Here is a 27,549-nt window from a genome sequence, read left to right as displayed (position 1 = left end):
TCTGTGGTACTTAAACTGGACCACAGTGAAGGAAATCCTTCCCTCTTCACCTCTGGAATTTACCAGTAAGAAAGGCACAAACCAGTTCACACAGGCAATGACTCTCATGTTGTATCAGAACGTATGAAAGAACTGTGGGGTACAACATATTAGAACAGACGACATTGGAATAACAGTTTCAAAAGTCAAGGATCCAGGGGATGACAGATTTTTCCTTGCCCATGGATATGGTCTGAGGCAGTATCATATAAACAGCAGCATTGCAAGTCACCAGCAAAAGGTAAACAGGACCTGTTAAGCCAATGCATCTTTGCACACCTTTGACTCCTCCTAAAGCAGCTCCTTGCTATGTGAACAAAGAACAATTGATACAATTCAGGAGGTTTTTACAAACTGTGTTCTCAAATAGCCCCTGTCAATAGCTCTTGAAGAAACTGCACTTGCCTGTGATAAAGTGGGAAGGTGTTTGCACAGATAAATAATCAGCAAAGTCATGTGAAATAGAAGAGCTATTTCTCTTAGCGAGGACAGATTGAGCAGCAAGCTCTGAAGGGATCTCTGTTGGAATCTTTCCTGTTTCAAGTATTCCTAAATGATCCAAAAAAGCTCATCATTTAGAGAAGTCAGAAAGTTTATAATGCCACTCAGGCTATTCAGAGTAATAGAGAGTTCCAGATGGACCCAAGCTGCACAAGCAGAACTGGCAGCAGAACTGTGTGCAGTTCACCTGTGTGCTATTCCATGGGGGATGACCAATCCTCACCTCACACACAAAATCATCTCCTCCCTTGCTAGTGCCACACTGAGGAGAAGCCTGGATTGTCAGAAGTCTTACCATAAAATTCAGTGCTCAGTCACTGTCAGAGACCACCCCACATCACACACAGTATTATTGTATTATTTGGGGAAAAAGGAAAGACGCCATTACCCACAGTACTGCATAAAATTACCAGTGAACCCCATGTGCCAGTTTTCTCCTTTGTCAAAAGCTAATCCTTTGCCAAAAAGGACTGACCAGCATAAGAACAGGCAGAAAGAAGTGAGAGAGGACATAGCAAGGACTGAATAAGGGCTTTTATGTGATTGATTGATTGTTAACCAAGATGGGACTTCTGTACTAGGAAGGCTGAAAGCGTGGAGAGAGGATAACTGACAGAAGGTGCACAGGGAACTGTGGCTATTCACCTCTTCCAGTTCAAAAAGCAGAGCAGTGTCAAATGAAGCAGTAGAGTTCAGGACTTCATTAAAGTACTTTTCCACACAGTGCATAAACTGTGAAACTCCTCATGAGATACTGTGGGTGACAGAAATTAAATAATCGCTCAAGTTCCAAATCTATGGATGTGTCCCACCCTTGGCTCTGCAAGGCCCTGTCCCAGGAGGCACTGGAGCCTGGGGAAAGCTCCAGCCCTGACTGCAGCTGGGGCAGGACACTGGGATGGGAAAGGGCTGGAATGCTGGGAACAACCCCCTGACATTACCAAGGGGTCACCACCTGAGCTCCTGCTGACCTGTGCTAGTGACTGGTTTGGTACCTCATCAGGATGGCAAAGAGGAGAACACAACTCACAGAGAAATGCTGAATCAGATTTCACCTGTGTTGTTGTTACTTTCTGCTGCCAGCCACAGAGATGGTTCCATTTTTGTTGTAATATAATTTTAAATGTACCTTCCTCTTATAATATTTTCCCATTCAGGTTCCCGTGTCGCAGCCTCCCCACCCAGTCTCACCTGGGCTGCAATGCTGCCACTGATCATTTTTCTTCTCAAATGCATGTCAATGCCTTGATAACCACAGTAAGAGAAATGTGTCACATTTGTCACATGAACAGTGGGAAAACCCAGAACAACAGGGAAATGCCAGAGAACTATCCAGCCCAACACATCCAGCTGCTCATTCCCTTAAAACATCATTTTTTCCTTTGCATTTACAGAATGTTATGCAATGAACTGACAAGGCTATATGCCTTCTCATGTACTTTCTTATTTTTTTAACCTATTTCTACACATTTCAGTGAAGCCTACAAAAATATTTTGATCTTGCATAATGTTCTATTTACACTACATAATATCAGTTCAGCTCATGAGCAATTTATTTTCATAAAGGAACAGAGCCCTTTCCCTCCCCACTGTCCAAGATACAGCAATCAGAAGAACTTAAGCGAGGGCTGAGAAACAAAATCAGTTCAAGAGCTTTCCATGTTTACACTGCTTCTTTTTCCTTCTCCAAATCTAAACTATGTGTCTCTTGATCATTAAATTGGCCTTTTAAAAATTATTATTTATTTCCCAGGTTTTCACATCCACAATAGAAATAATTGCTACTGGAACAGATCAAATATGTTAAACCACATTTTAATTTTTCTTTATCACAAAATGTTGGTCAGGCCAGGTTTTACTGGACTCTATGGGTTAATTTGGGGGGGCAGGGTGTGGGGGGAAATTGTAATTTTGTGAATTTTCAACACATCTTCATTTAGAAAAGATAGATCTTCTTGGACTTTGTGACACTTTTTTCCAGTTCTTGACTCATTGTTAATATTATTATCTGCCTTATTAAAATTCTGGTAGTTTGCAATACTTTTAGATGACACTTGGAGAACAAGTGTTTCAAGTTAAAGTATGCAATTTAATTTTTATAAAAAATTACCAAGTACTACACTCAGCTTGCAGTTATTCAGATTATGCACTGACCATCCCTCAGTGGATCTTCAACTAAACCCACTTCAGGAGGAATGGCAGGGAGAACACAGGAGAGAGGCACAGCTGCAGTTGTATTGCTCCATACCCAAAATACCTTGACAAGGTACAATCACAGCAAGCACTGAATTGTGTTCTGTGCTATAAATGTCAAAGTTCTCAAGTTCTCTGATGATGTAATTTATGCTTTATAACACATAAACATGTTTTAAACTCACACCTCTATCACACCAGCTAAGAATTTGGAGTATGTGTTTACTTAGGGTAAATACAAACACTGGAATTTCACAGTCTTTATACAGCATTTTGTTTTCAACTACTACTCATTGTCACCACTTAACACAAAACATAAATCAATCCCTGAGCTTAAGATTGATTAGTATTAAAGACTAGAATTAAATACTAGATCAATAGTAAATGATCTGGCTATTATTTAAGACAATAATAATATTATTCCAAACTGGTAAACTAATATTACAATGAGCACATATCTTTCCCTAAAATGTTTTTTTTATATTAATCCAGCTATAAAAAGTATGATACAATATGTGCTAGGTGTAAGAGCTGAATAAGATAAACATTATTTTCTTCCCTGTAATACCCAGATGATAATAAAGGCTCCATGAAACCCAAGAGTCACCAAATGAGACCAAAGACAGCTCTAAATCCAATACCTTTTCCCTAACAGAGGCTAAAACAAGGAGGGGAAAGAAGGGAACAGGGCAAGGATGTGGCTTTCCCCAGATTCAGACACCTGTGGACTGGATATTCCTAAAAGAAGCTTTTTTATTTGTATTAATTTGATAAATATATTTAGCAGCATTTTCTAAACATTTTCTTCTATGGAGCCACCCAAATGTTGTGGAACCACATCAACATTTTACAGCCCCATCAGCCCAGAACTGCACATGACTTTTCCATCACACAGAAATGGGGGTTCACTTGTTTGGCTTCTGTGTCACCAACACTCCCAGGAATTGGATCAAATGAGTGAACCAACAATTTTTATTCTTCCACTCCACAGTGTTTGTGTTTTGATAATTTTCTAAGCTGTCTTTGCTTAATAATGTGTTTTCCAAGAAGGGCAGATGTGGATTCTTTGCATTTTGGGAAGGACAAGGGAACAGTCTCCTGGCCAGGGCAGGATGACTGGGCAGGAAAACCAGCACTGACACAAATTATCCCACAGAGGACAAGAGAGAGGTGAGATTTAGCTTCACCTTTTTGTGAGGCAACTGTGTTGCACAGCCACGCCTACCGGCAGCACTGATTTAATACTTCCCAAACCTCTCTGGACCTGCCAGGCTGAGCCTCTCTCAGAACCACAAACCTTTTACCAGCAGAAAAGAGTAGTTCTTGAACACAGAAAATTGTGGGTTTAATAATTTAAAATAACAAGATGTATGACCAAAAAAACCCTTTGCATTTTTATAACAAAATTAAAGGCCAAAATGATTAATTTTTGCCTTTGTGGAACTGCTTGATTAAACCTGGCAGCTTCATAGATTGCACAGTTAGAGTCTGATAATATTTGACAAGGGAGCAGAACCATGAGGAAATGAAAAGAAAAACATTTCCATTTTATTCTACGAATATCTACAATAATGTTTTCACCCTCACAATACACCTTCCAAGTATTTAAATGATTAATTGTGGGTGAGGGTTTCAATTATTTGCCAGAAATGAATCTAAGACTTGCAGATTTATTTACAAGTCCAGGCCTCATTCAGCAAGTACGTTCACAAAGAATACAGGGAACAGACCCCAGGTCTAGCACTTCTAAAACATTCTGCTGTTTAAGCAAGATGACAACATGAATAATTTAAGTATGGAAGAGATGATATATCCAATTACACCTTAAAAACCCAAATAAAAATGAAGTTTTTGCAGAAGGGGCATTTCTTGCAGAGTGTACTGCTACACACGACACAGAACAGAACTCTAATCCGATTGGAATTGCCAGGCACTAATGTAATACACACACACAAAAAAGATTATCAAAAGCTGATTAAAAGCCATCCAAACATTACAATCGAAGAGTAGGGATTAAACAAAAGACATGATTTAGAAGAGGGCTAAAATTTTTTTGACCTTATTAATGGTCTTTATGAACTTTTATGCCAAATCTTGATGAAGAAGAATATAGTTCAGAATTGAAAGCAAGACATTACACTTTGGGTTCTGTGTATTGCCAAAATTACAGTACAATTAAGTGAAGGTATTTCGGGCTGCTTGGGGAGCAGTGGCAGTTGCTAGGCAGCATCTGCTCCTGTCAGAGATGCTTCTTTCTTTGTGCAGTACAGAACCTCAGCCAGGAATACTGCCACCAATGGATTATTCCAAGGCAGCTTACTGCCATCACATGGCATCTGCAAAGTGCTCACCCGCTGCCTAGCAACACCGCCTCTTTCTACTGAGTCATACCAGCACCAGGAAAATATTCCTGCAAAAAAAGAAACAGATGCCTGAGAAGAAAGGTGATCATTCAGTAGCAAGCAAAGGATTGCAAGCATCCTTCCCCTGCCCTCCAAGATAAAAATAGAGATTGGGCTCAAAAACCATGAGCTGTTTAAAATAGTTTTGCACATCCTGGTGGCGGGAGGTGGGAGAGAAGTAACGGACCAAAATCAACAGCGCTGTCCACTGCCTTAGCTGTGCTCAGGAACAGGTCCTGAGCTTCCAGCTTTGCAAGGAAATATCCTGTCACTTCATCCTCTTCCTGTCACTGTTCTGTCAGTACATTCGAGCCCCTCACCCAGACATCATTCCCTCTATGCAGGAAGTGAATGCAGCAGGTTTTTTCTCCCTTTTCAAGAGAGGCAAAGGCTGTTTCAGTTTCTGAAACCTCCTCCCTCTTTCCAATACCCAAGTGGCGAAGAGGAGAACACTGAGCACACTCTGCCCAGAGAGGTGAGGAGCTGTTCTGCACTGCTGTGTTCCACAGGCTGCAAACATGAGCCTGTTGAACACTTTACTGTTCAACGCCAGGAAACAAAGTAAGAACCCAGTCAAGTTTTGACTCTCCTGGAGGGTGGAGATTGCACCACCTCTCCAGGCACCCTGCCCCAGGGCTTTCCCACGTGCACTGTGGGAATCACTGTCCCTGACTGGAATTTGCCCCCGCAGCTCCTCCCTTCACCCTGCAGCTCTGAGAAGTGCCTGGCTCTTTCTTCTCTGTACCTCCCTAGACAGCAGCTATCCAAGAGCCAGCCCTTTCCTATGCTCCATTTCCCAGGCTGTACCACCTTGGATCTTACAGACCCTCCTCTCTTCTACCTGGGTATGTTCCCACCTCCTCACCTCACCCCTCCTACTGTGAGGTTCAGCCCCAGAGCAACTGAAGGAGGCAAAGATCATTTCCATCACCCTGCTGGTGCCCAGGAACAGAGCCAGGGATGTGGCTGCTTACAGCAGAACACCAATGCCTCATGTTCACACATGCAAATCTCAGGGATCACCCCACAGCACCTTTCAGCCAGTCCCATTCTGCACAGGCTACAGCATGAGACTCCCAGACCTCACATATATCTGTTCAATAAGTTCTTAACACATTTAAGCTAACTTGGCATTTATGGTCAGTTTGCACATTTCCAATGAGCAGCAGGAAGTGGGGCAGATTTATAAAAGTATATTTTCCAGCATACAGCTCATGCATTTTAGCTGAAAACTATTTTAGCCTATACTGGCTGCCGCACAAGAACTCTGCTGAAAGGCAACTATGAAACCCATCAATCCACCTATAAAAATTTCGAATTTTCTGGTTTGCCACTAAAATACAAAAAAGAAAAAAAGTATTTGACAAAAATTAACATGCTTTCTTTTCATGATTTTTAACTCTTCCAATCTTAACTGAAGCAAACATGCATTATTTAATGCTATCAACATCATCTGAGATGTTGGGGAAATCCTCCTTTTATATTTTTATCTCCTCCACACAGGTTTATTTTATAATTATTATTATTACTATTTATTTCATTATTATTATTTATTTTTATTTATGCAACTATTTTTTCCTCCTGTTAAAAGGGGAATATGGTTTTCTGCCAGAAACACAGTCGCTCCAGAAGTGGGGGAGAAAAAGCCAAAACCAAACCAAAAAAACTCAACAAGATCAGCAGTTGCAGTTTGGGGCCTTGCTGTGATGAAGAAAGAGAGAGAAGCCTATTTTCCACCTCTTCTGCCCCAGTCCAAGAGAAGCTGTTTCTGCAAGACCAGTGCTTGAAATACAATCTTCCTTGGCACAAACCCCTTGGGCCACAGAGATTACCAAACACTCATCTGTTAAAAAGATAAAAAAACCCAAACCAAACCAACAAGCAGCAGAGGGGCTTTGGTCCTAATTCTGCTCAGATGAGCACACTGGGAAGGGCTGAGCCAGAGCAGCCAGCTCTGATGAGCCTCCTCATCCAGGAGGATGGAGGATGGAGATCACTGTGCACTGCCAGGGGAGCTTCAGCAGCACACATGGGCTATTCCCAGTGGGGGCTCTGCACACACAGCAGGGCCAAGCACAGCAGCCACAGGACCTTTCCAGGTCCCAGGACAGCTCGTCCCACTAACATGTCCCTTGTTAGTGGCACCTTTAAACAGAGGCACAAGCATGGAGAGGATTCCCCCCATCACTCGTCACACCAGACCCACAGGTAGTGTCCAGCTCCATTTTGTACAGCAGTAGCAGATGTCAGGGCAAGACTATTTCACAAAAATATTGATCCTGCTCTAACAGATCCAGCAGAACTACACTGCTGTTTCTTTGGTTTATCAAAATTCAGGTCACCAATCACTCGGATCTTGAGCATTTAGAGAGAGAAACAAAGCACAAAGATGCACCAAAGTTCAAACCACAGTTTTCAGTAACCCTTTTTTTCCAGTAATTCATATATTTTTGGATTATTTGTTCCACTCTGGCTGACACTTTATCACCTGAGCCTACACTCTCTGTCCGTGTAACACAGCCATGTATACACAAAACAGTGCCTAGGTGAAGCGGGCAGCTTTCTGCAGACAAGTCCACAGACATTTTTCTCCACAAAGGAAGAAAAGGGTGAAACAGAAGCACCTCCTCCTATCCCCCCACATCCCAGCAGTGTCTGAGATACTCTCCTATGAAAGGCTCTCTGCTCCCTTCACCACTTGTTTGGGCAGCCCACCCAGCAGCCACCACAGCAAGGCAAAGGACCACGTGCACTGACACCTGAGCAGTCACGTATTGCTTGCAATTGCCCTCTATTTAACAGTTCTGGGTTTCTCTGACATGGATTCAAGGCTTCCTTTATCATGTTCAGAAGACTAAAAGTGCAGGTACCCATAAATATTTTGTTCAAAAACCTTTTGAGAGGGGAAGAAGGGCCCTGCTGCTCAAAAACACAGCCACAAGAGGTTTCCAGAACAGTGAGGCACCTGACAAAGCACTCTGTGCTACACTCTGGCACCTTGGGTAGCTCAGGGACTTACATTCAACAGAAAGAAAATAAAATAATTCACCACTCCATCAACTGCCTATTGCCAACCCTAAAAGCATTTAGTGCCTAAGCTTCCTTGCACTGAAATAAAAATAAAGGTTTGTCTAGATGTTTCAGAGAACACCAGCTTACCTCTGAAAGCACAAAGGCCTGCTTTTAATCACCAAGAGTTAGCTGGCACCACTTGTCATAAGCTTTTCTTAAGGCTTAATATCCAGAAAGACTCAAGAAAAGAAAAAGTAGTTAAAAGCTGAAGAGGGACGGAGGGAAGTCTTATACTTGGAATAAGTAATCACCTCACAACTGCACTGGAAAGCACTCAGTCTGCTCAAAGCCTCGGTTCCCTGCCTCCCAAGTACATTCCCTAAGTTTGGTCTAAGGACTTATTGTTTGAACAAACACTAAAACATGTCTAAGAGGAAGGAATTATGGCTAAAAAAATCTTTAGAGATGCTTTCAGGATCTCAGAAGACCTCACAAAGTTCATTTTAACACTGAAAAACTTGAACAGAGGTTTGATTTTAACATCAGGCACTTGAGTGAGATATTTCATACTTGCCTTGAGGTTCAGTGAGCAGACAGATTTTGAACAAAGTGACAAATGTTGTGAGATTAAGGTTGATTCATAACTTAAAAACAATCAGTGGAAAGGCTACTCTCAATCACAACTGGTTTTGGACCAAGATCCCACAGTATGCTTCCTCTGGCCTCTTCCCCAGTGCATAGCTCAGCTGAGAGAACACAATGAACTTAAAAACCACACAAATTAAAAAAAAAAATTCTCTGGAAAAGGAGGAAAAAGTTGCATCAGGCTCTTCAAGAGCTAAATAATTTTCCACAGACTTCCTGTTCTTTGGTGTTTTCACACCCACATCTGAGAAGTGCTCCCATTTCTCAAGAGAACAAATCTATGGAATACATACTGCCACCAATAACACCAGTTGTTGGACCCATCAGGCAGTCACAGCTCTTCTGTATGAGAACCATTTCCAAATAACTGTTTAATGTGTTAATCAGAAAAGCTTGTCTAACTACATGTCACTGTGCATATGAACACAGAAAGCTTCCTCATTCCCAATTATCCCTCTCCTGTGGGTTTTGAAATGCCAGCAAATGCACAGTAGAGAATTGTATCATTACAAGTTCTGGTAATAGTTCTTACATGTTTCCCTGATGTCTGCATTGGAGTCTGACTTGTTAAGGGCAGAATTGCTACAAAAAAAGCTTTGCAAGGGTGGTGAGACCCAAGTCCAGCTGAGCCATGCCACTGACTGTGCCCTAAGGAAGCTGCTTTCAAAGGATTAATAAAAAGTCACCCTTCCTCTCTTCCCACATACAACTGCAAACCACAACATGCACCATCACCCCATACTCACACACCAACTTCCTATTCCTTAAGGAATCCAAAAGATAAATTAATTTAAATTTCCTCGCTAATTTCACTCTGAACAATCTCCCTTCCTGTCCTATAGGCTTGACAATGAATTTAAACCCAAAGCTCACAAATAAGAAACACCTGATAGAACCTGATTAGCCTTTTTTTTTCAGCAAGTTAGAAGCTTTTTATCTGCACTACTATGCACAGAAATTCCAGTTTCAAGTTCTTCTCCACCCAGCCCTATTTCCATGAAACATGCAGGAAGCGTTGTTCAAGATTGCCAACTCATATTATAAAATATCTCCTGGTACTGGATGTACTGTTAGGTGAGGACACAAAGCCTGAACACCAAAATATTTCCACCCTTAGAAAATAATTCTGAAAACAAAATCCCTTCTGCACTGGGGATAAGCTTAGGGAAGAACTGCTTTTGTCCCCACCCTATTGGCCAGTGGCTGAAGTTCTTCATGTCTTAACTGATTACTTAATACAGCACAACAACAAGTAAATGGAGAAAACTGCTCTAAAATCCATCAAATCATCCAAAGTTAAACCCCATATTGCACTTCTTACTCCAGGATCACCCCCACCTGCCCATACAAACCATGCAACGAACTGCTAAACACACACATCTCACTTCTGATTTGCCTTTGTGAGCAATTTGCTTCTCAACTTCATTTCTCCTGTACTTAGAAAGTTTTGGCTAATTGCTACTGCAAATGCATTAGTGGACAACTGGTATTTAGATAATTGCAAAGTAGTGATATGTTACAGGTTAATTCTCATCCAGTCCTGCAAACCAGCTTTTCATATGAGCTGGTCAAACCACAATGTCTTTGGCTTAGCCTTTTCTAGGACACATGAGCCAAAATATATTAATTTCTTGCCACAAAACAGGACATGAAATCTCCAAGTTCTATCAGCACCCACAGAATTCCAGATTTACCCCAGACTGGAGGTAAAGTTACCCCCACATTTAATGACACCCTAAAACTCTTCTCTCTGTACCAATAGTCTCCCATCAGATGCATCTTGGGAGCTGCTCTTTTCCAGAGGCATTTCAAGGTGTGATTCATTTCCCATCCGGTTAAATAACACACATACATTTCCTTTATGATATCTGACTGACAAATTCCTTTGCTCATTCTTAAGGCCTACAGGTAAAAAAAAAGGCCCTTAGGAGCAAAATACTGAACAGAAATTACTCCAATCCCTGGATCATCCCATTTTCCTGACTAACAAGCAAGTCTCCAGGTACCAGCAGCACTTCCCAAAGCAGTGGAGCACAGAAGGTTTCAAAGTGCATCCCTGCACGTAGCTTTGGTTCCAAGACAGATCCCTGAAGAATATCCTTAGTCACCTCCCTCCTGCTGCCAGACAATTACATCTCCTGGCACAGGGACACAGGAGAGAAAATGAAATATAACCTATGTGCCTAACACAACACCTGATGCAATGATTGATATTGCTTCCCATATTAACAATGGGAATAATAATTATTTCCTAATTTTGGAGAGGGACTTTTCTCTATGCCTCTGAAACTTTTCATTTTTAAACCTGTAACAAACCACTCAGTGACCCAGTGGAACCACAGTGCCACTCAAGGCCCCCTTCAGCAGCTGCCGCAGGTAGGGCAGCTAAGGCAGGGTCTCATGCCAAAAGCCCTGGGGAAGGAAGGAAGACTTTTCTAAGTTCTGCAGTCCAGTTTTTCCAAGCATAAATATGAACTGGAAGTGTACAAGCCAAGGTTTAGTGAGGGGGGGAGGAAAAAAATGAAAATCGAGTCACTGATCAAAAAGCTGCAGTACAAAACTGTAACTAGGACATTGTGATGTTCCATCCCTTCTTAGTAAGAACAAGGGAAAGTTTGGTTGTATGTATTAGTGCTTATGGATTTATTTTTAATTACCAATTAAATATAATTACTAATTAAGCAGAGAAAATAAAGATTTAAAAAGCATTTTTAAATCAAACAACAGATTTTAACCCTAATTTTTTGAATAAGCTAAGAACAGATGCTGTTGATGTAGGCAGGTTCTCCTTTTCCTCTGTGACTTAATACATACATATTTAATATGGTCAGCCATACAAAGTGGCTTGTTGATACAGCATCAACTATGTTAAAAAAACACCAACAAAAAAACAAAAAAACCTTTCCTGAGAGCCACCTAAATGTGCCCCTTGCACAAAAATAAAACAGCAAAAACTGACAGCCTAATGAAATAATCAGCTCTTACACAGTTGCCAAATGTTGTTTACTAAAGTGTTCTATTTGACTTTCTTTTAATACATTAATATTTAATACTTGCTTTTCAAGACTAAAGCAACTAATCAGATTACTTTAATAAATATTTTCTTAGAGACAGAGACTGCTTTAAAAATACTAAAACACTAGAGGGCTAGAGAGACAGTTATCTTCAATAATCAGTTCAGAATTCCTATTAATTGTGTCCATAACTGGCCAGTTCTTCTGTGGAAGAACTGTCTGCTCTGCTTCAGCAAGTCTCAAGTTTTATAAGTACAGTTAGGATTAGAGGCACTGAATATAAGTATTTCTAAATAGAGGGGAATTACTCACAACAGCTACCAGGTAGTTGCTATAGCAGCTGAGAAATAAAATCAAGGAAGATCTTCCAGGTTGTTAGGAGAGTGTTTAATTTATTTAGAAATATCCTGAGCAATCTTTTAATATCTTTGCTGCAGATGCATGCAGTGATTTGTGTGAGAACTGGACAATAAAACAATGTTCTACAATTCCATGTGTGGAAAACCTCTTTTAATTGCAGATAGACACAGAGAGACAAAAGGGACCAACATTCCCATCAGGAAATATAACATATTCTCCTGCAGCCAAGAGCCTGTGGCTGCATAGGAACATCTGCTGAGGGGCTCCAGCAAGCACAGGAGAAATGTCTTTGATACTTCCTGGAAGCCAGTGCAGAATACAAAGCCCTTCCACAGCCACATGTTGAGAGGGGAACATGGTGTCTTCCTGAAGGAACAGTTCCTGTGAACTATCACCTCTGAGCCAGCTACCCAGGCAAGGCAACAGAGCACAACTTACTTTCAACTGAGACAGCAGCATCAGAGTGAAGCACTGTAAATGGTACCTCCCCTTTCCCTGGTACACAAGAACAGGTATGTCCAGAGCCTGGATGCCCAGACTCCCCCTTCTATTCCAACAGAAAGTGTTTCGTGGTATTCCAGTTGCAGAAATAACTGATTTTTCTCCCACCCAGGTTACATCAACAGGGACAGAAAGTTTATTGCCTTAATCCAAAGGCAAATCTTAAAACTTTGCATGGTTCAACAGGAGCCCAGAGAAAACACACAGTGGTTTTTGGACAGAGACTGCTCTAACCAAACCCAAACTACTAAAGCCCAAAGGCATAAGCTCAGAACAGTGACTCATGCCAAGAAGACTATTTTTGCACATATTACTTGTGGAATCAGGATAATTTACAGTTCCCCCCCACTCCCTTTTTAAAAAAAATTTTGCCAGTGCACCTCCCAGCAGCAAACCCTCAGGTCCACACTTTCTGCAGACTATTTGCTTCAAAATGCACAAAAATGACCCCCCCAGCCAGCAATGACTGATCTACTTTTGAAAAACTGATATGCCACTCCTCATTTATAGTAACTAAACTCCAGATATAAGCAGCATTTTTCACCTATTTTCCTTCTCTGGAGGATTATCAACAAATTTCAATTACAGGAAAAGTAATTAAAGCTATTCAAGAATAAAAAAAGCTTGCCTAGAGATCACCAAAACTTGCACAACTCAGCCCTTACCTCACCCCTATCTACAGGTGTGTAGTCTGCAAAAGAAAAATCCCCTTCCTTAGAGGAATAGTCTCCAGCCCAGGGAACACTTACTGAAATCACATTTGTTTTCATTCACTGCTCTCCCTTCCACATGCCTCTTCCAGACTTGTTTACAACATGAATTGAGATTTCCCAGCTTTTCTTTTCAAATATCTGTATAAAAACAATTAGTTTGCCTGTTTTTTGAATCAAAGTAAAACCAGGATTTTCTAACTTGAGCACATGGGCCAAACACAAACACACACAACACTGAATATCAAACCCCGTGACACGGCAAAGAAAAACCACTACAGCAGCAGAAGGAAAACAACAAGATCTGGAAGATAGGTAATTATTTTCTGAAGCACCCATTACAATTACAGCAGTCAGCTTCATCCTAGGGTAACAGAGGTGGCCTTTCACCAGCAGATGAGGTATGAACAAAAGTACAGCATCAAGTACATAAAAAAACCCCAGCAAAACAACAACTTCGTGTTCCTGGAGCATCCAGCTGCAACGTATCAGGGCTTGTTAACTTTATGTGCTCCCCTGACCAACATACAAAGCAACAGGATTGGAAGCAATGACTTCCAGGTGTTATTTTCTGCCACTCGATTATATTACCCTACACTTACAGGTTCTCATCTGATGCTGCATTTCATTGTCTATTTTTTAAACAAAAGTGATTTACTTCATCTCTCCTCACTATGAAGACAAGTGGGATGTACTAAGCAAAATATTTGCTGTACAAGATGAAAAATTAACAAGTATTTTTTATTCTTAAATTAACAGAAAGCATTTTAACAAAGAGGCATTAAGGCTTCTAATTGCTCACGAGTTAATTGTCAAAATCCCACTTTAACAGTTCCGGTTAACAGATCATGTAGCAAATTTGTTGATATTTCTAAAAAATATTTCTAGAAATCAATCATCACTACACACCGTGGAACTTAAAAATCAATATGCACAACTGATAACTATAAATTTAATGAGGCGTTTAGGTAACTAATCAGGGTAGCAATAGTAGCTTTTATTATTATTATAATACAAGTCGGCAGTTTGAAAAACATTAAATCGAAATGAGCAAAAGCGAAGTAAAAGAAATTCTGTATCTTCCATTTCATTAGATGTAACATTTCTGCTCTTATCAGGGACACACTCTAAAAAAAACAAACCAAAGCCGCCAACGGTGATGCCTCAGATTGGAGCAACCACGGTGCCTGGCTACTGTAAAATGTGATTTACCAAACCAGCGGAGAACCAGCGCTCTCCGCACGCACAGAGGCCCCGGGGCCGCCGGGCCCCGCTCCCGGCCCGGCCGCCCCCTCGTCCCCGCGGCCGGGCAGGTGCAGCACCGACGCCCCCTAAAGACACCGCGGCGCCGCCGGCCCCTTCCAACTCCATCCACACATCGCCTCGCTCCGCCGAGGGAAACGCAGGGAAAAGGGAACCGCGCGCTTAAGTAGATTAAAGGCTCAGCGACTCGTTTTCTGATTATTTGCGCGATCCCGACCCCAGAGCGGGCCCCCGAACTCCCGCTTGTCTGTCGCTTCGCCGCGGCGGCGCTCGGGGAAATAACGCGAAGAGAAGCACACGCAGAGCGCATCCAGCGGTGCGGGCAGGGCAGGGGAGGCACGGCCGGGCAGCCCCCACAGCCCCGAGGCAGCGCCGCCCCCATCCCGGCCCCGGCTCCACCTGAGGGGCAGCGCCGCGACCACCGCCGGTCCCGGGGGAGGGGAACGGCCGCCCCCCCACACGCACAGCACAGCCCCCGGGGTCCGGCGGGGAGAGGAGGGGGTGCGCGGGGCGGGGGAGGGATGCGGTAGCACCTACCCACGCCGTATTTCTCCTCCTCGGTGGGACTCCACATGCTGCTGGATGGCTCGGCCGCGGCCGCCGGTCCCCGGGCAGAGCGCGGCGGGCGGGCGGGCGCCGCTCATCGAGCGGGGGCGGCTTCTCCTCCCCCCGCGCTCAGCGGGGGCGCCGCGCAGGCAGCCCCCGCCCCACGCTCCGGCCGGGGCTGCGCTCAGGGGTCGCTCCGCCGCTGCCGGGGGGCGGGGGGGAGGTCGCCCCCCGCCCGCCCGGGCAGCACCGGCCGCCGCGCCGCTCCCCTCAGCGGCCGCTCGCCGCCGGCCCGGCGCCTCTCCTCGCGCGGCCCCCGCGGGCTCCGGCCCTGCCGACGCGGCGCCCCCGGCGGAGCTCGGCGGCCCCGGGCCCCCTCCTCGTCGTTCCCGTTCTCCTCCTCCCGAGCCGCCGCTCCCGCCGCCGCCGCCGCCTGAAGGACTCGGGGCTGCCGCGCCCCCCCCCGCGCTCCCGGCGGACCTGGCGCGCACGCGCGGCTCGCGCCGCCCCCCCCCCCCCCCCCCCCCCCCCGTCCTCGCGCGGCCGCACGAGGCGCGCGCGGGCGCGAGGCGCGGGGGCGGCGGCGCGTGGCCTCTGAGGGGGGCAAGGGGAGCGGCCGGTCCCGGGACATCTTCCCGTGGCCAGCCCCGGCCCCGCCGCACCTGCCGGCCCGAGCGGCTCCCGGGAGCCCGGCCCGCACTGCAGCACCGAGCCCGGCACTGCTGGTCAGCAGCGGAGCCAGCCCGACCCCTGCCCGCCGCCCCGGGCTGCCCGTGACACGGCCTGGCCTCTGCCCGCCGGGCCCGCACGGCCGCGCTCAGCTACCCCGGTAGCGCTAACCTCGGGCACCACCAGCGTTGAGATCAAAATTTGTCTGATACTGTGTTTCATTTTCTCCTCGGTATTATTAATCCCCAAAGCTTCTAGAGAGTTGGCGAAATTCGCAGTTTCCACAATGAACACGGACCCAAAACGGGAAGCACTCTTCAGATTTCATCTCTAAATTCAGCTTCCACTTCCTTCCATAAAAACTCAACTTGAATTCTTCACAGTAAAGGAAAAGCTGAAATAAGTTATACAAAAGTTTTCCTGCAACTGACATCTTGCTCGCTGCAATATTCTGATGGAACAGTGTCCTTGCCCCGGTCAGAGCCTCCCCAAAGTTTAGGAAAAAAACCACTTTTTATACAGCCTTTCCAGAAACCTTTGTAAACAACTTGCTTGACGTGAAGTTTTAGGATTGCACTAAACTTTTGAACAATATAACTTCATATATACCCAACACTTTTAATAGAATATCTGTTCTCTGATTATATAATAAAACAGAATGAAAGTCATCAATTTGCACTACAGAACTTGGGTTGCTGTGGAAACCTTCATTATTTATTTTTTTAACACGTGCAATTACTGTTTCCTCACCGAGCAGGGCCAGGTTTCTGTTTGGGTTTTGGTTTGGTTTTGGGATGTCAGGTTTTGTTTTCCTGTGTGGAAAGCAAACAGTAAGCGGCCAAGAACTAAGTGTGCTTGTACATTATTCATTTACAAAAAACAACTTATTCTATTCTACCTTAATTCATATTCACATTTAGGCATTTGTATTTACAATAGCTCCCTTCCTTCCCTTCCTGAGGCACTCCCACAGCATGCAGAAATAGCTTTTTGAAGGGACAAAGCATGACAAAGTCATTGAGTTGCATCTGTTGGAGATAGGCTGCTCCAGGGTTTCAGAAATTGGTTTTGGCTTTTTATCTCTGTATTTGTCAATTATAAATACCTTTGCATCCCTTCCTAGTACTTTGGGAGCAGAAAAACTCTGCAGTAACAGGAATTGGTTAATTCTTCCAGGCTCTTTATTCCACAGTCTCAGCCCCTCAAGGATTCTTGCTGCCAAGCTGACCAGTACTTAAACTGATACTTTTCTTGCTTAAGAAAAAACACAGCTGATTTTTTTTCCAAACTACAATCCTATCTGAGTTGACTCCTCCCTAAAAGTAAACTCAGAATGAAGGTGAACTTGGGAAGGCAAGTGAGAACCTTCTAAGGTTGGATAAACTCTGAGGAGGACACCAGAACAGCTGGAGGGAATAGGACCTGCGAGGACCTAATAGCATAAATAAAGCACTTTATTTAGAGGCAATAGGTGTGATCATGGACATGCAAGTGACAGCATTAGCAGAGACCCTCACACTGATGGCACATTACCCGTATTTGAAACACAACACGTATTTATTGTATGTTTATTCCTGACTCTTTTCTGCACTGCTGCTGGTGATAACCTATTTTCAGAAAGTCAGTAGATGGCCATATGACCCACATGACTTCAGGGGGAAAAAAAAGTTAACGTACTTAGCTGTAGAGTCAGTGGAATGCAAGTTTGCTTAAGTTAAAGTTACCAAATATATTTACACCTGTTCCTCTGATCTCTGCATTCACCCCTTTAATGAGTCTCCTATCACCTCCACAGAAACACTGATTGCTAAGAGTAAACACTCTTAGCTTAAGCGTAGCAAGGTAGAAACATCTCATCCTCCCACGGAGGCAGAGCCACAAATCTCCCAGGCACCAAACTGGAATTCAGGATTACCCACGTGCAAAGGAGAGACCAAAGCAAACAGCGACTGCTGCAGAACAACTGTTTCTGCTGTCTCTTCACCCTCTTAACAGAGCTCACCCCTGCCAGCTTCAATATTCATACTGCTGTGGAAAGCACAGGAAAAGCACAGAAGTACTGTAGCAAGCAGAAACAAGAAATTCTCAGGGTTATATGCCTCAGGGTTTGGGTTTTTTTGTTTTTGTTTGTAATTTTGTTTGTTTGTTTTGTTTGGGTGTTTTTGTTTGGTTTTTGTTTTTGGGTTTTTTTTCTGGAGCTGTTTTCATTTTCCCTTATAAAGTTTGAACACTGAAAACACACCACAAAATTAGAATCCAAAGCCAACTTCTAGTTATGGTTTGGTTAAGAAGTTTTTAAAATTGGCATCAGCAATCAAACTAAATTTTTAAATCTGATGTAAATGTCAGAGCTCCTACAAGAAGAGCTTCTGTTGGTGGGCATTGTGGATCCCAAAAACGAATGGTTTTCAGAGAAAAGGGGCCTCCTTGCAGAAGTCTTCAAGGTGCTGTTCTGTCACTAAACTCTTGTGTTGCACTGAATTGAAACAAAGGCAAATACAAGCTTCAAGAACTTATTTAAATGAACAAGCCAAGTCAGCAGAAAAGCACTAATCTCTGAAAAACACTTTCTAAAGTTACTTAATGTCCACTGTGTTCAGGAGCTGTCCTGTCAGAGGTATTGTGAGCTGCTTATGGTTCTGCTACTGCAAACACAGTTGTCCTTATCCAAACAGAGCAGGCAGCAATGTTTAACACAGTGTTAATTAAAATACATTGGAGAGTTCATCCTATATTGTCCTGTCTTGCTATAATACAGATGTGATCTGAAAGACAGCTGGCTTGGGATTGGAGAGATTTGACACAGTTTCTTTCTCTTAAATAGATCAAGGGAACTGCACAATCCTTTCAAATGCTCTGCAAGGGACAATGGAAGGTCAGAGTGCAGAAAGCAGAGATTCTTACACCTCCCTGCAAGCAGCTTTCTCTCAGTTATCCCAGCCTTAAAGTACCACAGAACACATCACCCTCCTGCCCTCTTTTTCAGGTAAGTGCAGCCCCACACTTTACCCTTTCTCCTCGTTCTCAGGCCTATAGTTGCTGGTAACTTCCATTATTGCTTCAAGTCTCTATTTCAGTAAGATGGCCCAGGACCCTTGCCATCAGAAAAAAATTAAAAATCAGGGATGAATTTCAACTCCCTGTGACAGACCAGACCATTCATTTGATTACATTCCCTCCTTTTCTACACTTGATGTTCTGACTTTATTTTTGTTCCTGAAAGTTCGTATTCTTCCCCTGTTAAAATGAATTAAGCCACTGAACAATTTGACTTTCCCATTTAATTATAAATTCCTCACTTTGCAGCAAGAAACAGAGAGATGCAAAGCAAATCCACTCTATCATCATCTGTGATGACCTCACAGGTCCTACTGAAGCACCAATTGTTTCTACTTTATGCCTCAAAATAGGGATTCTTATGTCCCAAGAACTGAGCTACTCTTCCTTTCATGAGGTCATCTTCTAAAACTTTTAAGCAGGAGGTCTCAGGTTTTGATGTACACACCCAAATTATATTTTTTGTTCTATATCTCATGGGTTTCTTCCTATGAGGGATCAAACCAGCAACTTAGGAATCTAAATGCAGAAAACAACAAATTTTCTCTCCAAGGCATCACAGTGTTTGTGCCCCACAGCTTCACACACCTAACTACTGTTTGTTGCAATGACTTCTGATTAGTGTTCAGGATTGGGGAGGAGGTTAAAGTCCATTATCTTAATATTCTTTCCAAATTTTTAATTCAGAAGGAGTTCCTTATAAATAAATCTGCTCCCAGCCTCAACATTTCTCGGAGAGGCAGGAAAGGAAAGCAGAACTCCACAGAGCAGCAGCATTCCCAGCTTGCTGCTGTCACTCCATCATTTATTCCTTACGGAGTGCCTGAAGTAGGAGCTCATGACCAACAGTAACCAGCTCACATTTAACTTCACCATGTGAGATGCAGCAAACAGAACTTTCTGGTAATCCTGGAAACATCTCAATTACAACACTTCTGGTCTTCCATTCCAAAATTTTTCTTTGATGCAAAATGGAAGTCAGCCTGAAATATTCCAGTATTTCCCCTATTTTTGGTGTTGTCTTCCTCAGAACAAAGGTAAACTTAAGTCATGGTGGGTAGAAAAAGAGATGTTTTCACATCCTTCCAGAACAACAGACATATGGGGTTAAGCCTCACCTAATAAAATTCCCCATAAAAATGTCCACTCCAACTAATTTACACAACAAATATACATTAATACATAATTACAAAAATAATATTAAAAGTTACTTTCACTCTATTTGTAACATTGTTTGAAAAAAAATTATAAAACCAGGACTTGCAGAAGGACAAGTATAGATCAATGTGGTTGTGCCAGCACCTAAGTCTGGATGTTGTTTGCATAGAAGGCATTTTGATTGAATCAGGAGAAAAATACTGAATTCTATTTTTTTTCAGCACAAAAGTAGAGAATGGACTGACAAATACCTTAATACCAATATGTCGAGTACGACTACCAAAAATTTACAGTGCAGGTGGTAATTATTTAGTCAGATGGACCTTTATATGAAAAATATCACAGATTATGCTGAACAAATGTTTTCTTGGTACTAAAGAAACAGAGTATTTTGCCCTTCAATTAGCAAAAAAGAAAGGAAAGGATTCATTTAAAACTTCTTGTACCATGAATAATTAAGAAATTTGAGGAAAATACTATTGTGGCTTCATTCTCACTTATCCTTAATGTTCTCACTACAGCAAATTACCTATTAAAGGGTGAGAAATCATAGAATGTTAATTAGCACTGTTGTGAAAAATTTATCCCTTTTCTTATTAATTTCTTTTAATGTTCAGGATACAAGAAACCCTATCACAAGTAATAATTAACTCCTGTCTTATTTTGTGAAATGAGAGTTCAGAAGCATTTGTGAACTCTCTCCTTGTGAGTATGATTTTTCTGGTATTTTTTTTTCTTAAATTTCATTTCTGACCTTATGCATTGCTTATAATTTATGTATTTATTGCCGTGAAGGAGATCTCTTTCATGCTAACAAATTTATACTATTGAAAGACAACATCAGAGAAGTGGTTTCATCTCTCATGGAAATGAGCATGTTGCTATTCCAGAGGCTGATGAAGTGATTTGAGCTATCAATCAGCTCGCAGCCAAATCCCTACCAGGGAGGGCAGGCTTTGGTTGTGGGTTTTTAAGTGCTGTCTCTGATGTTACGGCTTTGTTTCAGGACAACAGAACCTTGGTTTTTACTCCAGGGAGCGAGGGCTGGTGTTCCCGGAGCTGCTGTACTTTGCGTGCTCGGTGCCGTGTGAAGGGTGACAGAGGTGTCCAGCGGGCCGGGCCGAAGGGCAGGGCAGGAGCTCCGAGTCTTTCCCGTGCTGTCCCTTCCCGTTCCGTCCCACGCCGGTCCCGGCAGCCTCACGGGCACTGAGCCCCGAGGTGCCGCGCTAAGGGAGCTCTGCCCTGAGGCGCTCCCCCGGTCCCGGCAGCCTCACGGGCACTGAGCCCCGAGGTGCCGCGCTAAGGGAGCTCTGCCCTGAGGCGCTCCCCCGGTCCCGGCAGCCTCACGGGCACTGAGCCCCGAGGTGCCGCGCTAAGGGAGCTCTGCCCTGAGGCGCTCCCCCGGCCGCTCCGCTCCCCGCCCGCTGTCCCTGGTGCTGGAGCCGCTGCCGGCCGGGCCCCGGAGCCTTCCCCGGCACCGGAGATCAGCCGAGCTCCCCCAGCACCGGCGGCAGAGCGGGAGGAGCCTCCTGCCCCGCACCTCGGCATCGCCCGGGGAGCGGCAGCCCCGGCAGCCCCGGGCACAGCCAGCACCGCGGCTCCGGCCGCTCCCTCTGCGGGGAACACCTTGCGATCTGGAAACAAAACCAGCACTGCCGTAAGCAATCGGTAAAACTGGAATTTACAACTACTGAGATGGATAACTTGAAGTCGTGCTGGACCTGTCTGGGTTCATCCCATTTTCCCTTATGGGAATTCTGGGGCACACAGCGTAGCTCTGCAGCTCAGCTAATGATTACAGAAATACACAGTACGGTCCTGGAAAGGTGCTCAACACCCAAGGAACACCGCTTAACATTACCTACGATTTTATTGTCCATACTAATCACATATTTATATTTGAAAAGTAAACATTCTATGTGTTTATCTGTAAAATTATTTTGATTGCTTTTAGCTAGATAAATCCATTATTGTACATATGTACAGTCAAAACAAACAGTACATTTTAATAGTAAAATAAACAGTGCATTTTTTATAGTATATAAGTATTACAAATCTTTAAAAATTTAATTTTGCTAAGATGGGGACAATTGAACTGTCATTAGTCTGACAGAGAGCCAAATCAGGTTTCCAACTCCTAGTTTCATGTGCCCAGAGTGACAAGTAGTTGACAGTTAAGTGTTCATATAAGCTTCATATTCCAAAATTAATTTGAAATATATCCTTGTGAAAGGCATTACTGCATTCCAATGTTTAAGAGATATATTCTAGATGTGTTCCCAGCATGCCAAAACCACTTCAGTCTTCTATAAAGCTGACTTGAAATTTTGTGTCATGAATGCCTCAGTACAATGACATGCATCACTTAGGTTAACAGTGGGGGGAAATCTAACAGGAATTTATTTTAAGATCTTTGACCTGTGTAATGAAACCAAATCTTCTTTGGCAGAATAAAAGAAAGCAGGATATTTTGTTACCTGACACAGCAGAACAATGAGTCAATTGTAGCAATTCTGCAGACTGGCATGTCCCTGAGTAAAAAGGATGAAGTTACTGTAAATCCATCCAAATACTCACATCCAGCTCTGGGAGTGAATCAGCACAAAGTGACCAGCAGCTGATTCATCTAAATAACAAAAGCCCAAGCACCTCAGCTGTCCCCACACACGAGTAATCAATAATCACTCAAATTCACTCTCCTGCCATAATGTACTACAGCACAACTGGCCAAGAGCTCTTAAATACACCCAAGTGATATCGTCTGCTGAGAAGCAGAGGAATGACACCCACACATCTTCTCAATGGTGTTGAATATTCCCTTTTCCTTCACACTTCCTGACACTTTAGCAATACAGTGAGTACAATTGTGAGAGGTGCTCACCGTGCAGTAAGAACACGGATTCAGGTTCCCCCCAGCGCAGTGAGCAGCCCCAGGCACAGCCCAGCGGTGACGATGCTGCCTGGCTGCTGCACACACACAAACAGCTCATCCCTGGGAGGCACCTTCCTGAAAACCAGCAAGCAATGGCCTGATGTCTTGAAGTGACTGAATCAGGTGATTGGATCAGTCAGCAGGAGCACAAACCTAAATTAGACGGGTGGTATCCACATGGGGAAAAATTGCCATCTCACATTGCTTTGTGTAAAGGCAAGAATGTATCCTGAGCCTCCTGGAAAGCTGTGCAAATCATAATTCTTTATGTTCTGTTAACACACTAAACAAATAGCAGCACAAATCAACATAGCTTCCAGGAGCAGGAGGGGAGAGCTCTGCCCAAAAGTGCTCCCAGAACATTCCCTCTGAGGGAAGGCCACTGAAAGAGGGAAGTGCCTTATAAAGCACTCAATGACAGGCACAGGATCTCACACACAGGGAAAAAAACAAGGAAAACAGTTTAAAATGATCCCTCAGAGACCAGGTATGACCCAGGTACAGTTTCAGCCACAAAAATGGAAATTTGCAGACATTCTTAAATCCATTAATTCATTCAAAGTGAAGGCCTGGAGAAGAGTCTGTAAAAGCTGTATCTTACAAACCCACTTTTACCTACAACACAGACACAGATTAAAGGATGGATTCAGTTAGAAATATATTTTTTTATATATGATTCATTAATCATTCATCAGGTGGAAGACCAACAGGGTTTGGACTGACTATGGCCATTGAAACCGTCCTACAAAGACTGAACAATCTTACATATTTATTCAGCAGTATTAAACCCAGCAACCAATATAGAAATAACATGCCTGGCAAGCAAAGTGCAAACATAGACTGCAAACAGATCTCTCAACTAATTGAACCTGCTCAGATTATGAAGATAAAATTCACACAATTTTAAATAATTCTTTTTTTTTCTCCCTTCTGGTAACAGAGAAGGGTCTCCAAGAGTTTATACTCAGCACACACTGCTACAAATGTGCTACTGTTTAGAATTAGAAGAGCACAGGTTCTGATGCAACTTCTCCCTTTTCCTATTAATATGAAATCTTTTGGCCTCTGGTGCCCCTTTCATTCCCTACTGCAGTTCAAAATGCCTGGTTGTTCTCAGGGTGCTTGGCCATATCAGCTTGAGCTGAAGCAGGACAGCTGCTCCCTGTCACCCTCCCGACTCAGCACAGAGTGAAGATTTCAAGCTGCTGTCTGGAGGAGCTGAGGGCAGGATTTCCAGGATCCAGGTAATCTTCCATTAATACTAATTCCACTGCAACCTGGTAAAATCTGTTCTTCACCCTCTGAAAGAAATTCACTGTTCCTTGTCAGTTTGGTTGGAGCTCATATTAATTGTTGCAGTTTGCAAACTGCTCATTCCACCACAAATAATGAAAAAATGTAAGTACCTTTCATTAGATCAACTCAGGTGACTTTTAAGGAAAAAAAAAAAAGGGATACATTTTTGGGTGCAAAAGCCACTAAGAAACAATGTTATTAAAATCACTACCAATGCACATAAACAGGCAAAGACTGGAATTTATTACACAAATATAACATTTTATAGTTGGAATTATGCAATACAGCTTTTCCCTTAAGAGTGTAAAAAATATAACTAATAAAAGGAAAAATAAATAATATATAGCAAGATCGTGTAAGGGAAATATTTTACTGTTGTGTGTGAGATTGCTGTCTGAATAGCTAATAATTAACCTGCATGTCTAATGCATCATTTAAAAGTACCTGATGAAAACATCTAAGGAAAATTATAATGAAAAGTGATAAAAATAAATTACTGAAATAAAGTGCTTGTGTTATGAAACAAAGAGAATAAAAATCTGAGCAGCATGGACAAAACAGAATTTGTTTGAGATGACATAATTTTGGAGAATAATGAGCAAACAAATGAGTTTGCTCAGAATTTTCAAGAGCATTCTAATACTGGGTTTAATGAGAAAGCTTTTCAATTTTATTGCTTCTAGAAATTGTGTCAGGATAGGAATTAACTCTCCGGACAACGAGGGGAAAATAAATGCTCCTGTTGCCGATGGCATTCACACTCTCATTAGGGTGAGAGCTGCCACATTTCTTTCCAGAACATTTAGCCAGTTCTCATGAAGTGATACCACTGTGGTACCATTGGGATCTTGATTTGCAACAAGGAGAGCTGACCAAACAACCTTGGAGCAAATGCACGTAAAATTATTGGATTTAAATTAAACAAAATGGTGAACAAACATTGGGCTGAGTCTTGACTTTAGAAGAATCTTTGAGTAACTATGGTAACTGTTTACTGAAAATTATTGAACTGAAAAACTTTTGAAATTGAACATGAAGGTTTAGAATATATTTAATTTGTAAACAGATTACTATGTCTAAAATGTGAGTACCAAACAAAGAGATTTCAGTAAAACTGGGCTCCAAAGGAATTACCACTCCAAAGGAGGTTAATAGTGCAAATGAAAATCCTAAAAGGGCTTTTAAAAGGTGTGAATTGGAGAGAGACAGATACAACTTACAAGTGTAAAATGTGAAGGGAGAAAGTCAGAACTTCCAGAAATCAATCTGAACTATATCAAGGAAAGAACAATAAAATAAAAAGATTTTTCAGACCTGATTTTTTTTAAAGGTAAAAAATGGGAGAACATTGCAAGGAAAATGAGACAGAACTTAAAAGTAACCTAGAAAATAAATTCTTTTACACTTTTCTGCAGGGTGTGTGGCAGGTTCATGTGCTGCATGGCAAATTAACACCATTTGCTGTCCACATGTAAAGATTCCTGGGGAGGAGGCAAAGGTTGAAAAGTCTAACACAACCAGGAACAATCAGTCTATGGCTCCAAATCCTAAAATATCTCCTACCTTGGTGCCCTGTTCTGAAAACAGAAATTTGTAATATATTTCACATTCACCTTCCAGTCTTAAAATGAGACAGATTCAATATCTGCATTTTAAAGGAAGAACAAGTGATCTAAACAACAACCCAGCTGCTGAACAATGATCAGAAGACACAGTTGCTGGTAGATCATTACCAGTCCAATGTCCAATAAAAAGATCTTGTTTTGCAGTAAAATCTCTGCCTTCTATTAGATTGCTACTGTAATAAAATAAATGATTCAGAGCATTTCCCCCTATTTTTTCACTACATACATTTATCACCATTTTCTTTTGGATAGAGGAAAAATTACATATCATGTAACCATGATAAAAGCAGACAAGAAGTAGTATAACCTGCCTTTTTGCTGCTGTGACCAGACAGAGATTAGGCCCAGGAGCCAAAACATGCACCCAGAATGAACATTAAGGAGCCTGTATGGGAGCTGCCTTGTTCTTCCCAAACACAGAACATGACTGATGCAAATAATACCCTCTTATGGACACTTCTGGAGAAATTCAGCACAATGTTAGGAAATAATTCTGAAGCTAATAAACCATCTCCTGATCATAGCCAAGAGCAGTTGCAATTTTTTCTTAATATTACAAATATTATACTAGAAGAGATCCTATAAAATGAGAATGAACTACAAGAAATCTGTACACAGTGAGGTTGCTTGCAAAGATAAACAGGGTGAGCTACCTGAAACGAAGAAGTCTCATTTTTCTGTTTTATTCTAAATACATGTTTATGGGAATTGCAGTCACTTGATTCAGAGGGCAATCAAGGCTATGTGATTCACTCAAGCAAGCTATAAAACAGTGATGGATCCTACACAGGGAACTTTGCATTCCAAAGCTGTGAGACATCTGATGAACTCCAGGAAATTATTTCCACCAATTCAGACCTTTACAATCCACAGATGTCTAATTTTTCTAGGACTATTTGCTGAAATATTAAATATATACATATATATTTATAACAAATATGAATCATAGGAGGCTTCCCATTATATGTCACCTAAATGTGTTAGCTAAAGTGCTTTTGGGACAGAAGCATTGTAAAACTGAAAAACATAATGGTAATTGTCATTGCTAAAATCCCATTGATGTGTGTCCTGGGCATTCCTGAGCTAATACAGATTAATATAACTCTGGAGATTCTCTGCTGTTACCAGCAGCAGCTCAGGCCAGACAATTTGAGTGAAGCAATCAGAGCCTGATCAGCTCCATAACCGAGCACCACAAACCTCACAGTGCTCCAAGCCTCAGCGAGAGCGGCACAGAGCTCAGATGGGCTCAGATGAAAAGGAAACATTTCCCTCTAACTGATTTGCATGTACCTAATCCCACCACAAAGCTTTGCAACCCTCTCATGTTGCAGCATACTGTGCCAACTTCTGATGTCCACCCTTCCCCATAAAGAAAACAGAAAAGGTTCAGGGAAAAAAAGCCAAAAGAATATAATTTGAGATCTGGGGAACAAAAAACCTCCTAATACAGAGATTTAAAGAGATCAATCTCTTTAGCTCTGTCAAAGAGAAGTGTAAGGTCTGATATGATCATGTCTATAAGCACATACACAAAGAGTTTTCTGATTGCTCTTTAAATCTAGCAAAGGCGTTCTAAGGCTCAAGGCTGATGAACTGTTCGGACTGGAATAGCTGCAGTTTGTT

General features: G+C 42.6%; 1 protein-coding gene across 34 annotated transcripts in view; it reads right to left on the bottom strand.

Annotated features, from left to right (window-relative positions):
• The window catches only part of DOCK3 (dedicator of cytokinesis 3), a 183,220-nt gene extending 167,889 nt beyond the window's left edge, over positions 1-15,331 (bottom strand). For all 34 annotated transcript variants that reach the window (XR_015274895.1, XR_015274896.1, XR_015274897.1 and 31 more), the window contains exon 1: positions 15,178-15,331. Coding sequence is in view for 30 of the 34 variants with exons in the window: in XM_086845695.1 (XP_086701821.1) it covers positions 15,178-15,214 (37 nt within the window). In the remaining 4 variants the exon portion in view is untranslated. The remainder of the gene's footprint in view (positions 1-15,177) is intronic.
• Between the last annotated feature and the right edge of the window lie 12,218 nt (positions 15,332-27,549).

Source organism: Cyanistes caeruleus, chromosome 11 (genome assembly GCF_971803275.1).
Source record: "Cyanistes caeruleus chromosome 11, bCyaCae1.hap1.1, whole genome shotgun sequence".
In the NCBI taxonomy this organism is placed as follows: domain Eukaryota; kingdom Metazoa; phylum Chordata; class Aves; order Passeriformes; family Paridae; genus Cyanistes; species Cyanistes caeruleus.
This window is presented reverse-complemented; position numbering and strand designations above follow the sequence as displayed.